The sequence below is a fragment of the Nesoenas mayeri genome (genome assembly GCF_963082525.1).
Source record: "Nesoenas mayeri genome assembly, chromosome: 1".
NCBI classification, from domain to species: domain Eukaryota; kingdom Metazoa; phylum Chordata; class Aves; order Columbiformes; family Columbidae; genus Nesoenas; species Nesoenas mayeri.
In genome coordinates, this window is record NC_137541.1 from 76,994,136 (window position 1) to 77,008,480 (window position 14,345).

Genomic DNA, 14,345 nt, shown 5'->3' on the forward strand with positions numbered 1-14,345 from the left:
AGCTCTCTGAGACCCTGCACAATCTGTCACGACCTTAACCCATTCATCTACAGATTGCCCCCGCACTATGCACATATTTGCAGAAGCCAGTCAAAAGTATCTTTTTTGCCTCTCCTCACACTTTTACCCAGATCACTTGTGTAAAGCATCCTGCAAAGAGGTGGGGGGGAAACAAGGCAAATTATAAGTGATTAATCACAACTGAATAGCTTTGAAAAGTCCAAGACTTAGCAGGGGGAAGGGGAGACAATGTGTCATTGATGTTTCTGTCTTACCGCATGACAAAATCTGCTTGATCTATTTGTTTGCCGCAGCCGCTTTTTTTCAGGATCCCACCATTTCCCACCACGGAGCATTTCTTCAGTGGCAGCTGGAAGGGAGTAGCCTAGCAACACAAAACAAGGACCGGTTTTACAGAGGAGAACACATGCATCTTTGTAGCAGCCGCTGCTGGAAAACCCGAGGAGCTGGCAGGACTCAAAGTGACGAAAGAAAAGGGAGAATTAGGAGCTAGGGAAAAAAAAAAAAAAAAAAAGTAGAGAAATTAGCTGGTAAGTAGACATAGGACAATTTTTATCCTTACTCCCCACACCAGGACACAACTAATGTGATATAGAAGATAACATCTCTGCAAAACCAAAACTGATGAAAGTCCTGATGCATATACTGACCAAGCCAGACAGGTCAGAATGAGCCTTCTATGCAAGCTCCAGGGACACAGTGGAAATAAGACAACCAGACAAAAAATAAATTAAATTAAAAAAATCCATGAAAGTGACCTTCCTGAACTGATATACAAAAGATAGCTCTGAGGAAGAGAGGAAGGAAGGAATAGGGAATAAGGTGATGACAGCAAGGCATTGGGAATCAGGAGTCACCTTGGCTCCCTCCATGGTTGTGTCACTGGGATGAGTCACTCCAAAGCCTTAAGCAAAGGTATTTAGAGCTTGACAGCAGCTCCTTAAACACTCAGCTGCCCAGACACAGCATAAATTAAAATTAGAAAGGGATCATTTTAAATAAGGACCTCTTGTAGCCACTTTGCAATGCATAAAAATGAAAGGTCAAATTGTTCTGCTATCCTATGCATCAAACACAGTAATAAATGAGATATGTGTAGTCTTCTTCATTCCAGAGGATCTCAGAACTATGGGTGGGACATCTTCCTGCCAGCCCCAAGTCATTCACCCCTAGTGAGGTTGGAACAGTCATTTAAACAACACACAGTGCAGCCTAGCATATATCTTTTTTTAAAAAAGGTGTTGAAAAGACCTGTGAATTTAAAGCAGTGTGATTTAGTCACAGAATGGAATTTGTCTACAATACAAAAGTTAATATTCTCCACATAGAAAAAAAAATGTGCAGGGATTTTTTATTTATCAAACCTGTCAAAACCTGACTTTTCAGTTGAGACACAAGTTACTGCACAGGCCTCAGAGAATGCAGATGCCATGACGACAGGATGTAGCATCACAAAACAATTCTCCTCTTCAGGAGGATGAGGTAGAATGGCAGCAGCACTTGTCCTCACTCAGTGTACTGAGTGACATCTAACATTGTGTCATGTATTCACCAGCCATTGCAACAGTGTACACGGCCCAGAAAACAGACCCAGCATTACAGCACAAAGTTTGAATTTGTTAGGAGCTATTTCTACTGTCGTTTCTTCCTTAGATTTATTTGCTTTATCTTCTTTTCTCAGCAAACTAGATTCCATTCAGCTAGTATAAAGCCACAATCTGCTTTCTAATGAAAAACATGAAAGCATTCTGCTTATCCTAGTTCTGGATTAAAATATACTAAAGCAGAAAAATAAATTTTAGTTTCCTGAGGCCTTGCCACAATTAGGAACACAGTGACAGCACAACAGAACAATACTAAGTATGCAGCTGCATTCTTGTTCTGCATCTGCCTTCTCAAGAATATTTTTTAATTCACACAGTTATTGAACTAGGAGAATATCTTGATATTCAAAGCACATCTTATCTCTGAGGTGACACTGACCAAATGAGAGCTCCCATAATCAGCAAAGACAGGGGGTAGGGAGGATAGGAATCAGAGGAAATGTACAAGTGATTTGTTTTATAAATAACAGTACCTTTCTTATTCAGAATATATCCAAGTTCCTTCTAAGACAGCTAGTTATACAAAGACAAGGCTGTGACAAATCACAGACAAAGGCAGAAGCCATTAAGTCTTGCTTTTAAGAGCTGTGGACACTCTGTCACATAAATTCTGCGGCTTTAGTACATGTCGAGTGGTTTAGATCCCCCCAAAAAAACATTTAGGAGCTACTAAATGCTTCAAAAATCCATGAGTTGCAAACAGCCTTTGCCGTTGCTTGAGTGAGATGACTTGCTGTCCTTCAAGGGAGGCTTATATCCTGTTATAATAAAATTAGTTGTCGTTTGCATAAATGCTTTTGTTTCCAAAAGCATGTGAAGCTTTGAAACTCTTGTCCTTCAGAGAGTCCAAGAAGTAAAAGAACAAGATCAGGGCTGCCAGGATGATTTGATAAAGCCAAAGGGAAGTAAAAGGGGCAGATGAAGTGACCATAGTGGTTGTCCCTCTGCCTAACCTGTGAAGAAATCCACTTGCTCTATGGACATAGGAGGAAAACCAGACTGAACATAGCTCTCTCTGAAGCGCCACCATGCCCACAAGAGCTCACAGAAGCATTTGCCTCCCCCAGCAAAATACTGAAAATTCAGGATGTGGCACAGACATCAGACAGGGCTTACACAGCACTGTTTAGCTTAAAATGTTCAATGGATGCATTTTCCAGGGGAGCATATGTAGAAGCTTCCTACAAACGTTATGCAAAAGACCTAGTTCCAGTATCATAACAGGGTGGAGAGGTGGTTGTGAAGGGCTAAGGATTAAGTGTCCCTGCTGCTTGGTGGGATTTCAGCTGCTTTGAACTTAATGAAGAGCAATTGCTTAGGATGACCTGGGAGAAACCTGCATTTGTTATCTTGCATGTGACTTTTCTTCAAACATTTAAATCAAGAATCAGTATTATTGCTGAGACTTCAGGGACATTTCAGGAACTCTACCCTGAGCCTCTTTGTCCAAACAACTGCCTGGTCATACACAAATCATACAAGTCTTTAAGCCAACTGTTGCCCATAAGCAACTATGAAAAATATGGCTCCTTTTCATCTCTACAAAAGGCATTTCTCTTTTCCCCTCTTTCAAAGGAACAGGCTCCCAGGCTTTGAAATTGTTAGGAAATCACCATATATACATACACATATATATATATACACAAAGCCCACTGTAGAATGTTAGAATGGCACACTTTCCTCCTCTCCACAGCCGAAAGATGCTGATGGGACAGGTAGCACAAAGGCTCTTCAAAGCTGAAATGCTGTGGGCTTCATTCTGTGACTTTCCATAAGCATTATCCTCAGTCTTTCCTTTGGGCTGCCCAAAATATGAGGTGCAGACAGGTTAAGCAAAATTGCAACATAATTAACCAAAAGGAAGCTCCAGCCCTAACAAACAGTAGAATTACTCAGTTTATTACTAGCTTTCCGCACCACTGCTAGGCTTTCAAGACATTTCTCTGCATCTTCTTACTGCTTCTAATACTGGCTTGTCAGGGTATGCACTGTGAATTTAATGCTGAATTTTATATTTAATTATCAAAACCTGGAGTTAGTTTTCCTTTAAGGGTTAAAAAAAAAAATCAAATATGGACTCCATTAATTATTTGTTTCCTCATAAAAGTGATCTTATGTTATCTTCATGGTGTGGGTGATCTGCCTTCAGATTTTTTGAACATTATGTTGAGGTTGAAGAGTTAGTAGAATGCCACAACTTTCTGCAGAATTGAACCCGTTTTATTTTTTTGTAAAATAGACTTGGGCATTATGTGTAATTACAGGAAGAGATAATTTTCAATCAAGAATGTTACATTTTCAAGGTGATGGTGCTATTTGGAGATAATACTATATGGTAAACCCAAGTTTGCTTCTAGGTTTCTATTACCAGCAAAATATGTTTCATGTGACTTAGAAAAATCTTCTCATGCTTTCCTTCTTTACCTCCCCCAGTGTAACTCTTTACTAGGCAAATTGTCGGTTCATAGTTAGCAGCATAGAAGTTCTCACATTGTGGCAACCCAGCTGTCATTTATGCTAAATGCTCACAAAAAGATCAGTTGTTTTCCTCCTTACAATTCTAAGCTGGCCTTAAAAATGCTAGCTTTGGACAGTAACATTGTAACAAAAGCATTTCCATTAATATTAGCTTCCTGAAACTCTGTTATTTTCATTGTCAACACATTTGTTATTTTCTTCATTCATAAAATTTTAATGAGCAGCCAGAGTCTTGTGGGTGGACTAGAAAAAATAGCGCAACATCAGTTCATCAAGTGTAATAGAGAAAATGTAAAAATAAATGACCAACTCATCCCTACTTTTAAGCAGTCACTACCACAAAATTTACAAATACTGTTAACTGAAACCACCTTGCATATTGTAAATAAATGGGATGAAATCCCTTTAAATGTTAAAAATCATTTTAGAAAAGATTCTTAAGGTGGGTTTTAAAAGGCATCTCGAAACAAAGCAGTGATAGAAAGGCCCCATTGTCTCATTTTCCCTGGTTTCAAACAATGAAACTCCATTGATAATCAATGAAGATGCTCTAGTTCATGTTCATGTAAATGAAAGAAGAACCTGCACAGCCCCGTGTTCCCCTCCCTCCGCCCCCCACCCCATGAATTCAGTGACAAATAAGCACACAAAGCAAGAGATTAAAGACTCCCAATTGAATATGGGACTGATTTAACAAAGCATCTACCCAGCAGTTCACTGATTAGTTTCATCATTCATCTAAGCACAAATAAATCATTGTCATCAGTTAAAAGAACATTACACAGTACTAACAAAAAATAATTTATTTTAGATAATGCTACTCTCATTCACTTTGATTTCATTGTTAGGTTGTTAATGCATTAATTTTTGCCCACTCCCTGCCAAAGATTTAATCAGCAACCAAGCCCTTAATGGAAAAACAGGAAAAATTACAGTATTCAGCCTCTGATTTAATGCTGAAGATGTCAAAAACATGGAAAATACTGAGAACAAAAATCAGAATTTTATTTTTTTTTAAATAAGCCTTTTTGAATTTGCAAGAGATGCTGTGATTTTACCGTTGGTTTTGAGAAGGCAGCATCCTGATCAGAAACGCATTGTTATACTGATTTTCCTAAGGAGCCAGCAAAACGCTGAGAGTTAATGAGAAGCCAAATGGAGTTCTTAATAAAACATTTGCTTGCACCTTTGCATAAGGAAGCAGCTGATGCTTTAAAAGATGAGTCTCCATGTGTCAGCCACAGGTAATGTTGCATTGGTTTTTACACTGTCAGACACGGTGGGGTGGCAAATCCTCCTCCTTCTTTGTTTACAAATCATCTTCGGTCTGATGGGCCTTTTGTTCCTCCTGCAGAGCTGTCAAGACATGACAGCTTGAGGCAACCAGCTCCAAAGAAACATCAATGTCAGGCGCTGGGTATTCTCTACAGGGGAATGTGGAAGGCGGCAATGGTTCCCTGCATTTTCTAAAAGAGAGAGGACTTTTCAGTCCACCTCCCACACTATGCCACTGTAGGGAGACAGATGATGTTCCTCTCTCCGTCCTTTAGAAATAATTGTAGTTATCTTGGGAAAACAAGTGTTTTCACAAAAAAATGCTTAGGGTTACGGTTCGGCATTTCTTTTAGTGAAAACTGAATATTCTGAAAAATAAGATGGACTTTTTTTCAGGAAGATTTCCTTTAAAATTGGCTGCACTGTTATCTAAAAGGTCTTGCATGTAGTAATTCATAACTTCAGACACTTTATTTCATACACCTATTTTCAGTCTGGTCTCTCTTTTTGTAGTTATTGATTGAAATAACGACACAAAGTTTGAAATGCATATAAAATCTTAACAGTAATTTAAAACTCATTTTTGTATAAAGAAACAGAAAAAAACATGGGTTAGAATGAAAGTGCCTGTGTATGAATGCTGGAAAGAGGGAAAATCTTTACCATATCATAAATCTTGAACAAATGTTGCTGGCTGCAAGATACATGCATTATAACATATTAGGAAACCACTTTACCAGCAGATTTATTGAATGCCATATAATTCCTACATTTTTTGTGTTCACACAAAGCTGTATTAAAAAAGCACATTAGTGAAACTGTTGATGACTGTATTTCATGTGTGCAAGTTCTGTCAGAATCACAGTGTATGGTCCACTGAGACTTGCTAAACATTCGTGTTAGCTACAACTCATACAAAATTCTCTATATTCCACTAACTATAATGAGTAAAATGTCAAGCAAGATGCAACCAAAACCTTGCCTCTATGGTAACGCCGTCACAAAGCAGAGGGATAGGTATAAACATACTTAGAGTCATTTTGTGGAACAGATCAGAATGAAGCCCCTGCCAGACTGATCCCAGGTCTGGAGCACACTGCCCTGTTTATGTGCGATAATTATGAGCACCAATAAATAAGCTGGGCATGGTTTTTCAAATTCTGGACATGGATACTACCAAACCTCAATATTTTATTACAAAGCAATTATTATAGGAAGAAACTGTGACAGTGACTGACTATGAAATCCCTTGAAGAGTTAAGAAAGCAATCTTAAAAATTAACCTCCAGCTACCTTTTTTTTTTTTTTAATAGTTTCCCTGTTCCACAAAGGCACTGCCAACTAACAAATTTTGAAATGTGAAGCTGGTTGCTCTTACAAAAGTGGTCCAGGTGGGGCAAGCTCCTCTATAGTACGATGTAAGCCTGTCTCACTCACAACAGCAGTATCTTTATAAAGGATTTAAGTGGAATTAAACATTCACGCTCATGTAAATTTTGTGCTCTTCACAAATACGTACTCCAGCTGGTATTGTTTTTCATGAGATTAACATCTCATGAAATAATTATATGGAGACACAGGGCTGCAAAAGACCACTTAGGAGACTGAATGCTTTGCTCTGTGGCTGTAGGAAATTGTCTTATGTCCAAAAAGATACCTGAGATATTAACTGCAGAGCAACCACACACAAAAGACAGAATGCTTTGCAACATACCTGCATATTCACATAAAACACAGAGTACCAGTAACTAGCTGGCAGTCACTTTTAGTTCAAGCTGTACTTCAAGTAGGAACTTCAAAACAGTGTGTTCTCTAATAGCTTTCCACCCAGCGTGAAGTCACTACAAGTGAGTACTTGCTGTGAATGAAAAGAACATTTCAAATTGCTGCTGTGGCATTTAATTCAATGCAACTGGTCTTCATACAGCCAGGATCACACAGTGTGGGGATTATGGAATAATTAAAAAAAAAAAAAAAAAAAAAATCACATTTGGGGAGTGTGACGGTTTACATTAGAAAACAGACTTTTGATGGTATATCATAAACAGTATTTTTGAAGAGGAATGCTCTGGGAAGGTGAAGAGATATAGCAGACAAGGAGAGATTAATGGGTGGGAAATTCCAAAGTTCTGAAAGATTTCTGGATCCAAACTTTATGGCCTGCAATATGCTAGGACCCCAAAATTTGGATTAAAAAGGAGAAAAAGGAAATATTGTTTTATGATTAACCAGAAAAAGTAATTCAACCTACTGGAGGTGGGGAGGGTGTCGCTTATTCTGGAAGATGTTACAGCTTTCAACATTTTCAGAATGGGGAGACCTCAAGAAAGATTCAAGCTTCCTTCCAAATAACTGCATTCAGATGTTCCATGGAGCAACCCAGTCCCATGTAAACTCAGAAAATGGAAAAATAATGTACAAATTTCTTGAAAAACAGCTTGGCCAGAATTTGTAAATAATTGCGTCTTGGTTTCCCTACACACCTTCTCACACACTTGAATAGCTCACTTGGTTATTTTTTTTTTTTTTTAATCCTGTGTGGTAACAAGGATAAACTTTGATTCATAGGTCGAATCACTAAACCTTGTTTACAGCCACAGAATCACTCAGTAAATCCTTCCCTTTACTTGACCATATGCCATGCTGATCTTAAAGGAAAATGCCATCCATTGTGTGGGATTCTCAGCCCTGCTCTTCTTTGCCAGCACCTCCTGAGATAAGACACACAACACCTTCCCACTTTTATTTCAACTGATTCAGACTTAAACGGTCACACTCCACAGCATTTACACACCAGGCAGAAATTTAGCTCCTGGTTCATTGGCTTTCTGTGGCAGACACACATTCAGACATATCAGGTATCCCAGCGGTTAATACTGCACTATGCTGAATGCTTAGCAGCAAACCCTTATCTTTTGGGCTCAGAGACCTAACTTGCAGATGCTGCTTCTGAAGATTTTGTCCATCCTTCACTTTTCCCTGCTCTTTTCTTAATCTGGTCCAAGTCTGACCAGAAAAGAAAAAGCTAAGTATATCAAACTGTATATGCCAGGGGGTTGCGTTGATACGATGCTCTAAGCTTCAGTCAAAAAAAGTATATTGAAATGTTTTTAAATTTTGACTAGATATGTCATGGAAATAAAGGTAAGCACAAATCACTTCAGAGGGGAAAACTATGTTTTTAACATCATGGATGCCTATTAAACCACAAGAGTAGTTACTATTTTAATAAGAGTTTAATGAGTTATTCTGCAAGCCTCGGAAAATGTGTATGCTTATACAACTTTTAAATTCAACTCCTGCATGGCAGTATATAATTTCATAGCTAAGGAAGTTAATGTACATAGGTGCACCCTTTAACTTTCAGGCACAGAAGCTTTTGTTCACTACTATAGTACAGTTGGAGAAATGTAGACAGAAAATAAATATGATTGTCCAGTGACAATGTCCTCCAATTCTGACTGTACCTCTTCAGCAATTTTAGGATGAAGAACAGCAACAAGCTGCAACCAAAACAGAATAGGGAAAATTGCATGGTATGTGCATACATATGCCTGGTGTAAGAATATGTAGAAAATGAATTCTGATGCTGAATTCGTTTCTTGTGAGAGCATGGAACAACACACAGTCAAAAAAAGATAGGAAAATACTTGCAAATTTTGCAAGACCAACTATTGTTCAGTAAGAGGTACTACTTAGTTACCCAGCTTCACAAAATATTTCTCAACACACTTTCATACATAGATGCAAGGCTATTGCCAGGACCATTCCACAATCACACAGTTCCTAAGCATTTTAAGATCAATCCTAACTCTGCAGAACTGATGCAGGATGAATGTTTCAACAATTGCATGAGCAGAATACAATTGTGAAATGCAACAATAGCCTGCATTGAGCATAGGTGGGGGTATGAAAGGCAGGAGGACTCTGAAGGTGTCAAGACACTCATCTGCATGGATGTGGTTGATTTACTAAAAAGCTCATCCAGCTATAGAAACACAAAGTTCTCCAAAATCTTATTAGCAGCACACAGCATATGCAATAAATAAGGTTAGTTTCAGCTCATAAAAAAAATATAAAGAGCTTCCAATTCTACTTGTGTAAAAGACAATAACACTGAAACAAAGGAATAGCTCTCTGAATCCCTGAGGGCCCTCTGATCCTACTGATATGAATAAGGAGTTGCAGCAAAGGAAATTAATCCACTTATACAGGCACCAAAATATGGATTTAGTTATCATGTGATAGAAAAGATTTGGCTTTTATTTCTTAGGCTGTCTTAAAAGCAATACACTTTCACTTAGCTAGAATATTAAACAATGAGCTTCTACAAGGAAAAGATCCACTAAAAAGCAAAGGCAAGAAATATTTCTTAATCTCTAAATTGTTCAGATGAATCAACAACATCTATTGAGAATCACTAGTTAAAAAGACATCAAGGACAACCAGCAAGGATTGATCTTTCTAGGAAATTGCAATTAGAATTTTAGTGGGGTTTAAACACAGATTGATTTCTGACAGCATGGAAGCACAATTAGCTTTCTTTAATACTCACAGAAACATTTTTTTTTCTTCTCTACTAATAAGAAAAATTAAACCTCTCAAGAAATATGCAATTACAGATAAGGAGGAAATATCTTACTATTTTAAGACAAATTTTGGACTTTGAAAATTCCAAATTTTACAATACAGATGTGGATTTACATACCAATCTTTCTTTCAGTAAAATCCAAAGAATCCTCTCTCATTCCAAGTATTTAAATGCAGATAAGCAGCAAAGGGAACCACAACAGAGACAGGTTAGCTAGGAAACATTTTAGAGGCTCTGATGTTTTAACGTGTTTGCAATAGTTTGAGGATAATGATTGGACAAAAAGCCGTATGATATTAGGGTGCCTAGAAACATTTAAAAAAAATCCAACATGGATTATTATACTACAGATGCAGTGAGTTCATTTAAATGCACTACTGAATTGGATGAAACAACAGCACGAATCTAGAGAAGTGGGCAATCACTTTTCTCACCTCCCATAGCACGCAGGGAATCCACACACATAAAATGCACTAAGAAATAAGAAACTGTTTGAGGAATCAAAAAATGTACCCAGGTCCAAAGAGCTATTATATCTGGGCCAGGTCAGGAGCCTGCATCAAGCAATATATCCTACATCTTTAGCCTGTCCTTATCCACAAACCTAGATGGCATGGGAATTGGCTCACATAACTAACAATACAAGCAAAGTTGACCCCATAAGAGTTGAAAAGCAAATAATAGTATGCAAAGAAAATAACAGAAACAAATGTAAAGACTGCATGTAAAGCAAGGGTATAGGTCTTCATTTGGAATACTATCTTTCTTTAAGGCAGTCTTTCTGTAGAAAAGTAGAGCCAATGTTAAAAGACCTTGCTGAAAAGTAAAAAAAGGTGGTTAACAGTATAATAGAATTTACATATGAGTGACTATCAAACTGTTTCAAAAGGAATGTTTACCAAAAAAGGAAGCAATTAGAGGAAAGTGCATTGCCATGCAATGTCATGTCTAAAGATTATGAAAACAGAAGTTTAGGGGAAGGCTGTCACAATTATAGAATCAATTCAGTTTCTATAAGCTATGTATTTTTCCAGTAATGAAAACAAAACTCCTTAAAATTAATAGTATTTCGCATAGAGTTATGTGAGTAATTAATGAACTTATTAAAATAACTTATCATAAACTGATTTGAATAAACAACTATCGTTTCTATATTGATAACAAAACAGTAGTGTAAGATTAAAATGGGGAAAAGTGTCACTTCATTATATAAGGGTGTTGATTCCCCAAAAAGTAAACAGAAAGTGTCATTTGTTGCAAGCCTACACAAAATTGAATTTGGAACTAGGCCCTCTACAAAGAGCACAGCAAAACAGGGAGGCTAAGCTTCAGGGATTGACCCCAACCTAAGACTGAAGTTGCAGTAGTGCAGTGTACACAGCAGAATCTGAAAAGGACAAGTGAAGTTAAATTGTACATACTGAGGCAACTGCAAACCCACTGAAAGGCAATGCAAACCAAAATTTATTTCACATAGAGATGCCTTTTGTCACCGACTTGATGTTTCCTTTGGTTCTAGCATCATATAATCCAGGTACTTCAGTCCAACTTCCTGCTCCAGGCAGAGTCACCCATGAAAATTGTTCAATACATGCTGTTTCTTACATGCTTCAGTGTCTCTGGATCAGTCAGGCAGTCTTTGTTAACTCGCTGGATTGTTTCACCGGCTAGTGCCTGGCTGTTCAGGCCCCGGCCCGGGCGGTGGGTCAGGACCCTGGACAGCTCCACAGGCAGGTCAGCACCCTGGACAGCTCCGGGCAGTCCCCACCCCAAACCGGTGCTGCGAGGCCGCGGGAACCGCCCCGGGGACTCGCCGAGATTTTTTCAGTTCATGTAATATGAAGTACGAGCCTTCGGGGCTCGGTTTTCACTTGAAGAATTACAGTAATAAGGAACTGTGTGCCTCTATGAGACACCACTTCATATTTTTTCATAGACCTTGAGTATCCTGTTGCTCTGAGCGAATACAACTCTGTTATACTTGATGGCCCATTTTCAGCATATCTTGTTCATGTCATTCACATTCTACCTCCCATTTCATTTGGTTAAAAAAACAAAACAAAACAAAACAAATCAAAACAAAAAAAACCAAACCAAAACCAACAAAACAACAACAAAACCAAAACACACACATACAAAAAAAGCAAAAAACAAACAAAAAAAACCCCACCAAACAAAACACCACCAAAAAACACAAAACAAATCAACACACTCTTAGAGGTATAATTGCATTCACTGAGTGAAGAGGTTTAAAAAAAAAAAAAAAAAAAAAAAAAAAAAGGATGTGTTGTCCTCTGTCAAAGGTTGCAATTCAGAGAAGACAATGTCAAAAGTTTTAATAAACTGCAAAACTCTCTTCTGCCAGCTGAACAAAACACCACAGAAATCAAGAGTAGGCACTAACACATCTTTTCTTTTAATATGTTGTTAGACCTGACAAATAGTTTTTCAGCTTTCTACTAAGGTTAAAATAACTTTATTTTTCACTAAAAGCTACTCCCAAACCAAAAGCAAATCCAGGGCAAACTAATGAATGTCAAGACTATTCACTCAGCAGGAGGCTATTAACATAACAGGAATGCACGGGATTGGCTACTCCCTGAGTGCTAAGCACTATAGACCAGGAAGCTATAATAGTTGAGGTCTGGAAGGCTTTCCTTCACTTAGTTTTTGGGGCTTGCTTCAGCCCCTTTCAAACAGTAGGCAGGGGAGAGAAATTTCCTAACAGTAAATATTTGAGCCTTGTGACTTGGAAGAGGATAGCAGTAAAAGAGCAAAGGACCTGGAGTTTATCAGGGAAGAACACCTGGATCCCCAGTAGGGATAATAAGTCATTAATTAGCCGCTTGCTGAACACACTGTCATGTACAGATGGCCACAGCTTACATGCAGCATTTTTAAAGACATATCTTTGACAGGATTGTTTCTCTGGATAAGGAAACCACTCCACTCTGAGTCTTACACTCATTGTACTGCTTTAAAATTCATCCTTTTACAAAAGCAGAAGTCATACAAAAACTGCCATGATCTTCCACCCTTTGAAAATTGACTTGTCTGATTTCAATACTCCCCAAACTTCATCTTCTAACTTTTCCTTTAGCTTTTTTTAATTCACATGAGGAATCTCATGGAAAAAGACAGCACAGCCTGGTTGCTGACTTTTGATAAGACATGTGATTGTGTCCTCCAGTTTCATCTTCCCACAGTATCTCTAAGTTTAGAGCTCTCTCCAACAGCCAATTAAAGAGACACATTCAAGTCATGTTGCTCTCCACCCATGTCTAGGTAGCCTTTAAAGGACAGACTTAGAAAAAATTATTCTGCAATGACTTTGTGGATGTTGTGCATTGTATTACTTTTCAACCGTATCCAGCTAAAAAATGTCACACTTCAAAAAAAAAAAAAACAAAAAAAAAAAAAAAAGGGAGATGCTTTTTGCTCTAGGGATACTAGGGATATAATATCTCAAAATATGGCCTGTGATTAGAAAGTCAGGTTAGATTCTCTTCTCTTTTTGTACTTTTACCATCACTAGTAAAGATGCTGAACAGAGCAAGAGCACAAGTGGATCACTTAAACTGTCTGTTTTTGTGCTGGTCTCCTGAGAATACCATTCATGATACCTGGAAACAAAATACTATTAGACCATTCCACTGTAATAACCAAGTTAAGAAAAATACTGTGCTTTTTCTCCAGTAAATAAAGGTGTAATGACCTCAGACTATGCAGGAACAAGTACCTTAAATAGATTCTTTTTTATAGCATCTCTCTTCTACTCCTAATCACATTTTTATGTCTGTCAATAGGTATCTGTACTCTTTTCATTGGGAATGAATGTGACTCCAGTTGTCTTGTGTGGCCATAACCTACCTTTTCTCATCTATTTTACTCAGGTTCTCCTTTGCTGTAGCAAGGCCTGGCAGGTTTGGGGTATTTACCATCATTGTTTCTACCATCAACACAGACAAGCTGGCCTAGTATATATGAAACACCCATAATAAAGCTTATCTGTCTGGTACATCTCCAAAGTACATAGATGAAAGCTAAGGTGGTTGGTTTAATCATTTGTCAAAACATAACAGGCCAACACAGAGGACACAGTGTACATGGTGGCACTACCACCTCATGACCACATACAGAATGATAGTTGTAATGGTCATAATCCAGCCCATGGGCCAGAGCTGAAAACCACATTTCTGACCTGCCTCATGCTGTGACACCTAGAAGAGTATTTTCCAAGAAGTGTCTTTACTAAAAACAAATTGCACTCGTTTTGAGCAGAAGCCTCAAAGAAAGCAAAAGAGAAGATGAAGGGCTTCTGTGTTACATCCCATCAAACACCTTGCTGGTGCCACCAGACTTTACCTCTGTTATCA

The 14,345-nt window shown here is 38.1% G+C and overlaps 1 protein-coding gene across 3 annotated transcripts in view; it reads right to left on the minus strand.

Moving 5' to 3' along the window:
* The window catches only part of ST8SIA1 (ST8 alpha-N-acetyl-neuraminide alpha-2,8-sialyltransferase 1), a 143,308-nt gene that overhangs the window by 61,552 nt on the left and 67,411 nt on the right, over positions 1 to 14,345 (minus strand). For all 3 annotated transcript variants that reach the window (XM_080363239.1, XM_080363241.1, XM_080363240.1), the window contains exon 3: positions 276 to 385. In XM_080363239.1, the coding sequence (XP_080219365.1) occupies positions 276 to 385 (110 nt within the window). The remainder of the gene's footprint in view (positions 1 to 275; positions 386 to 14,345) is intronic.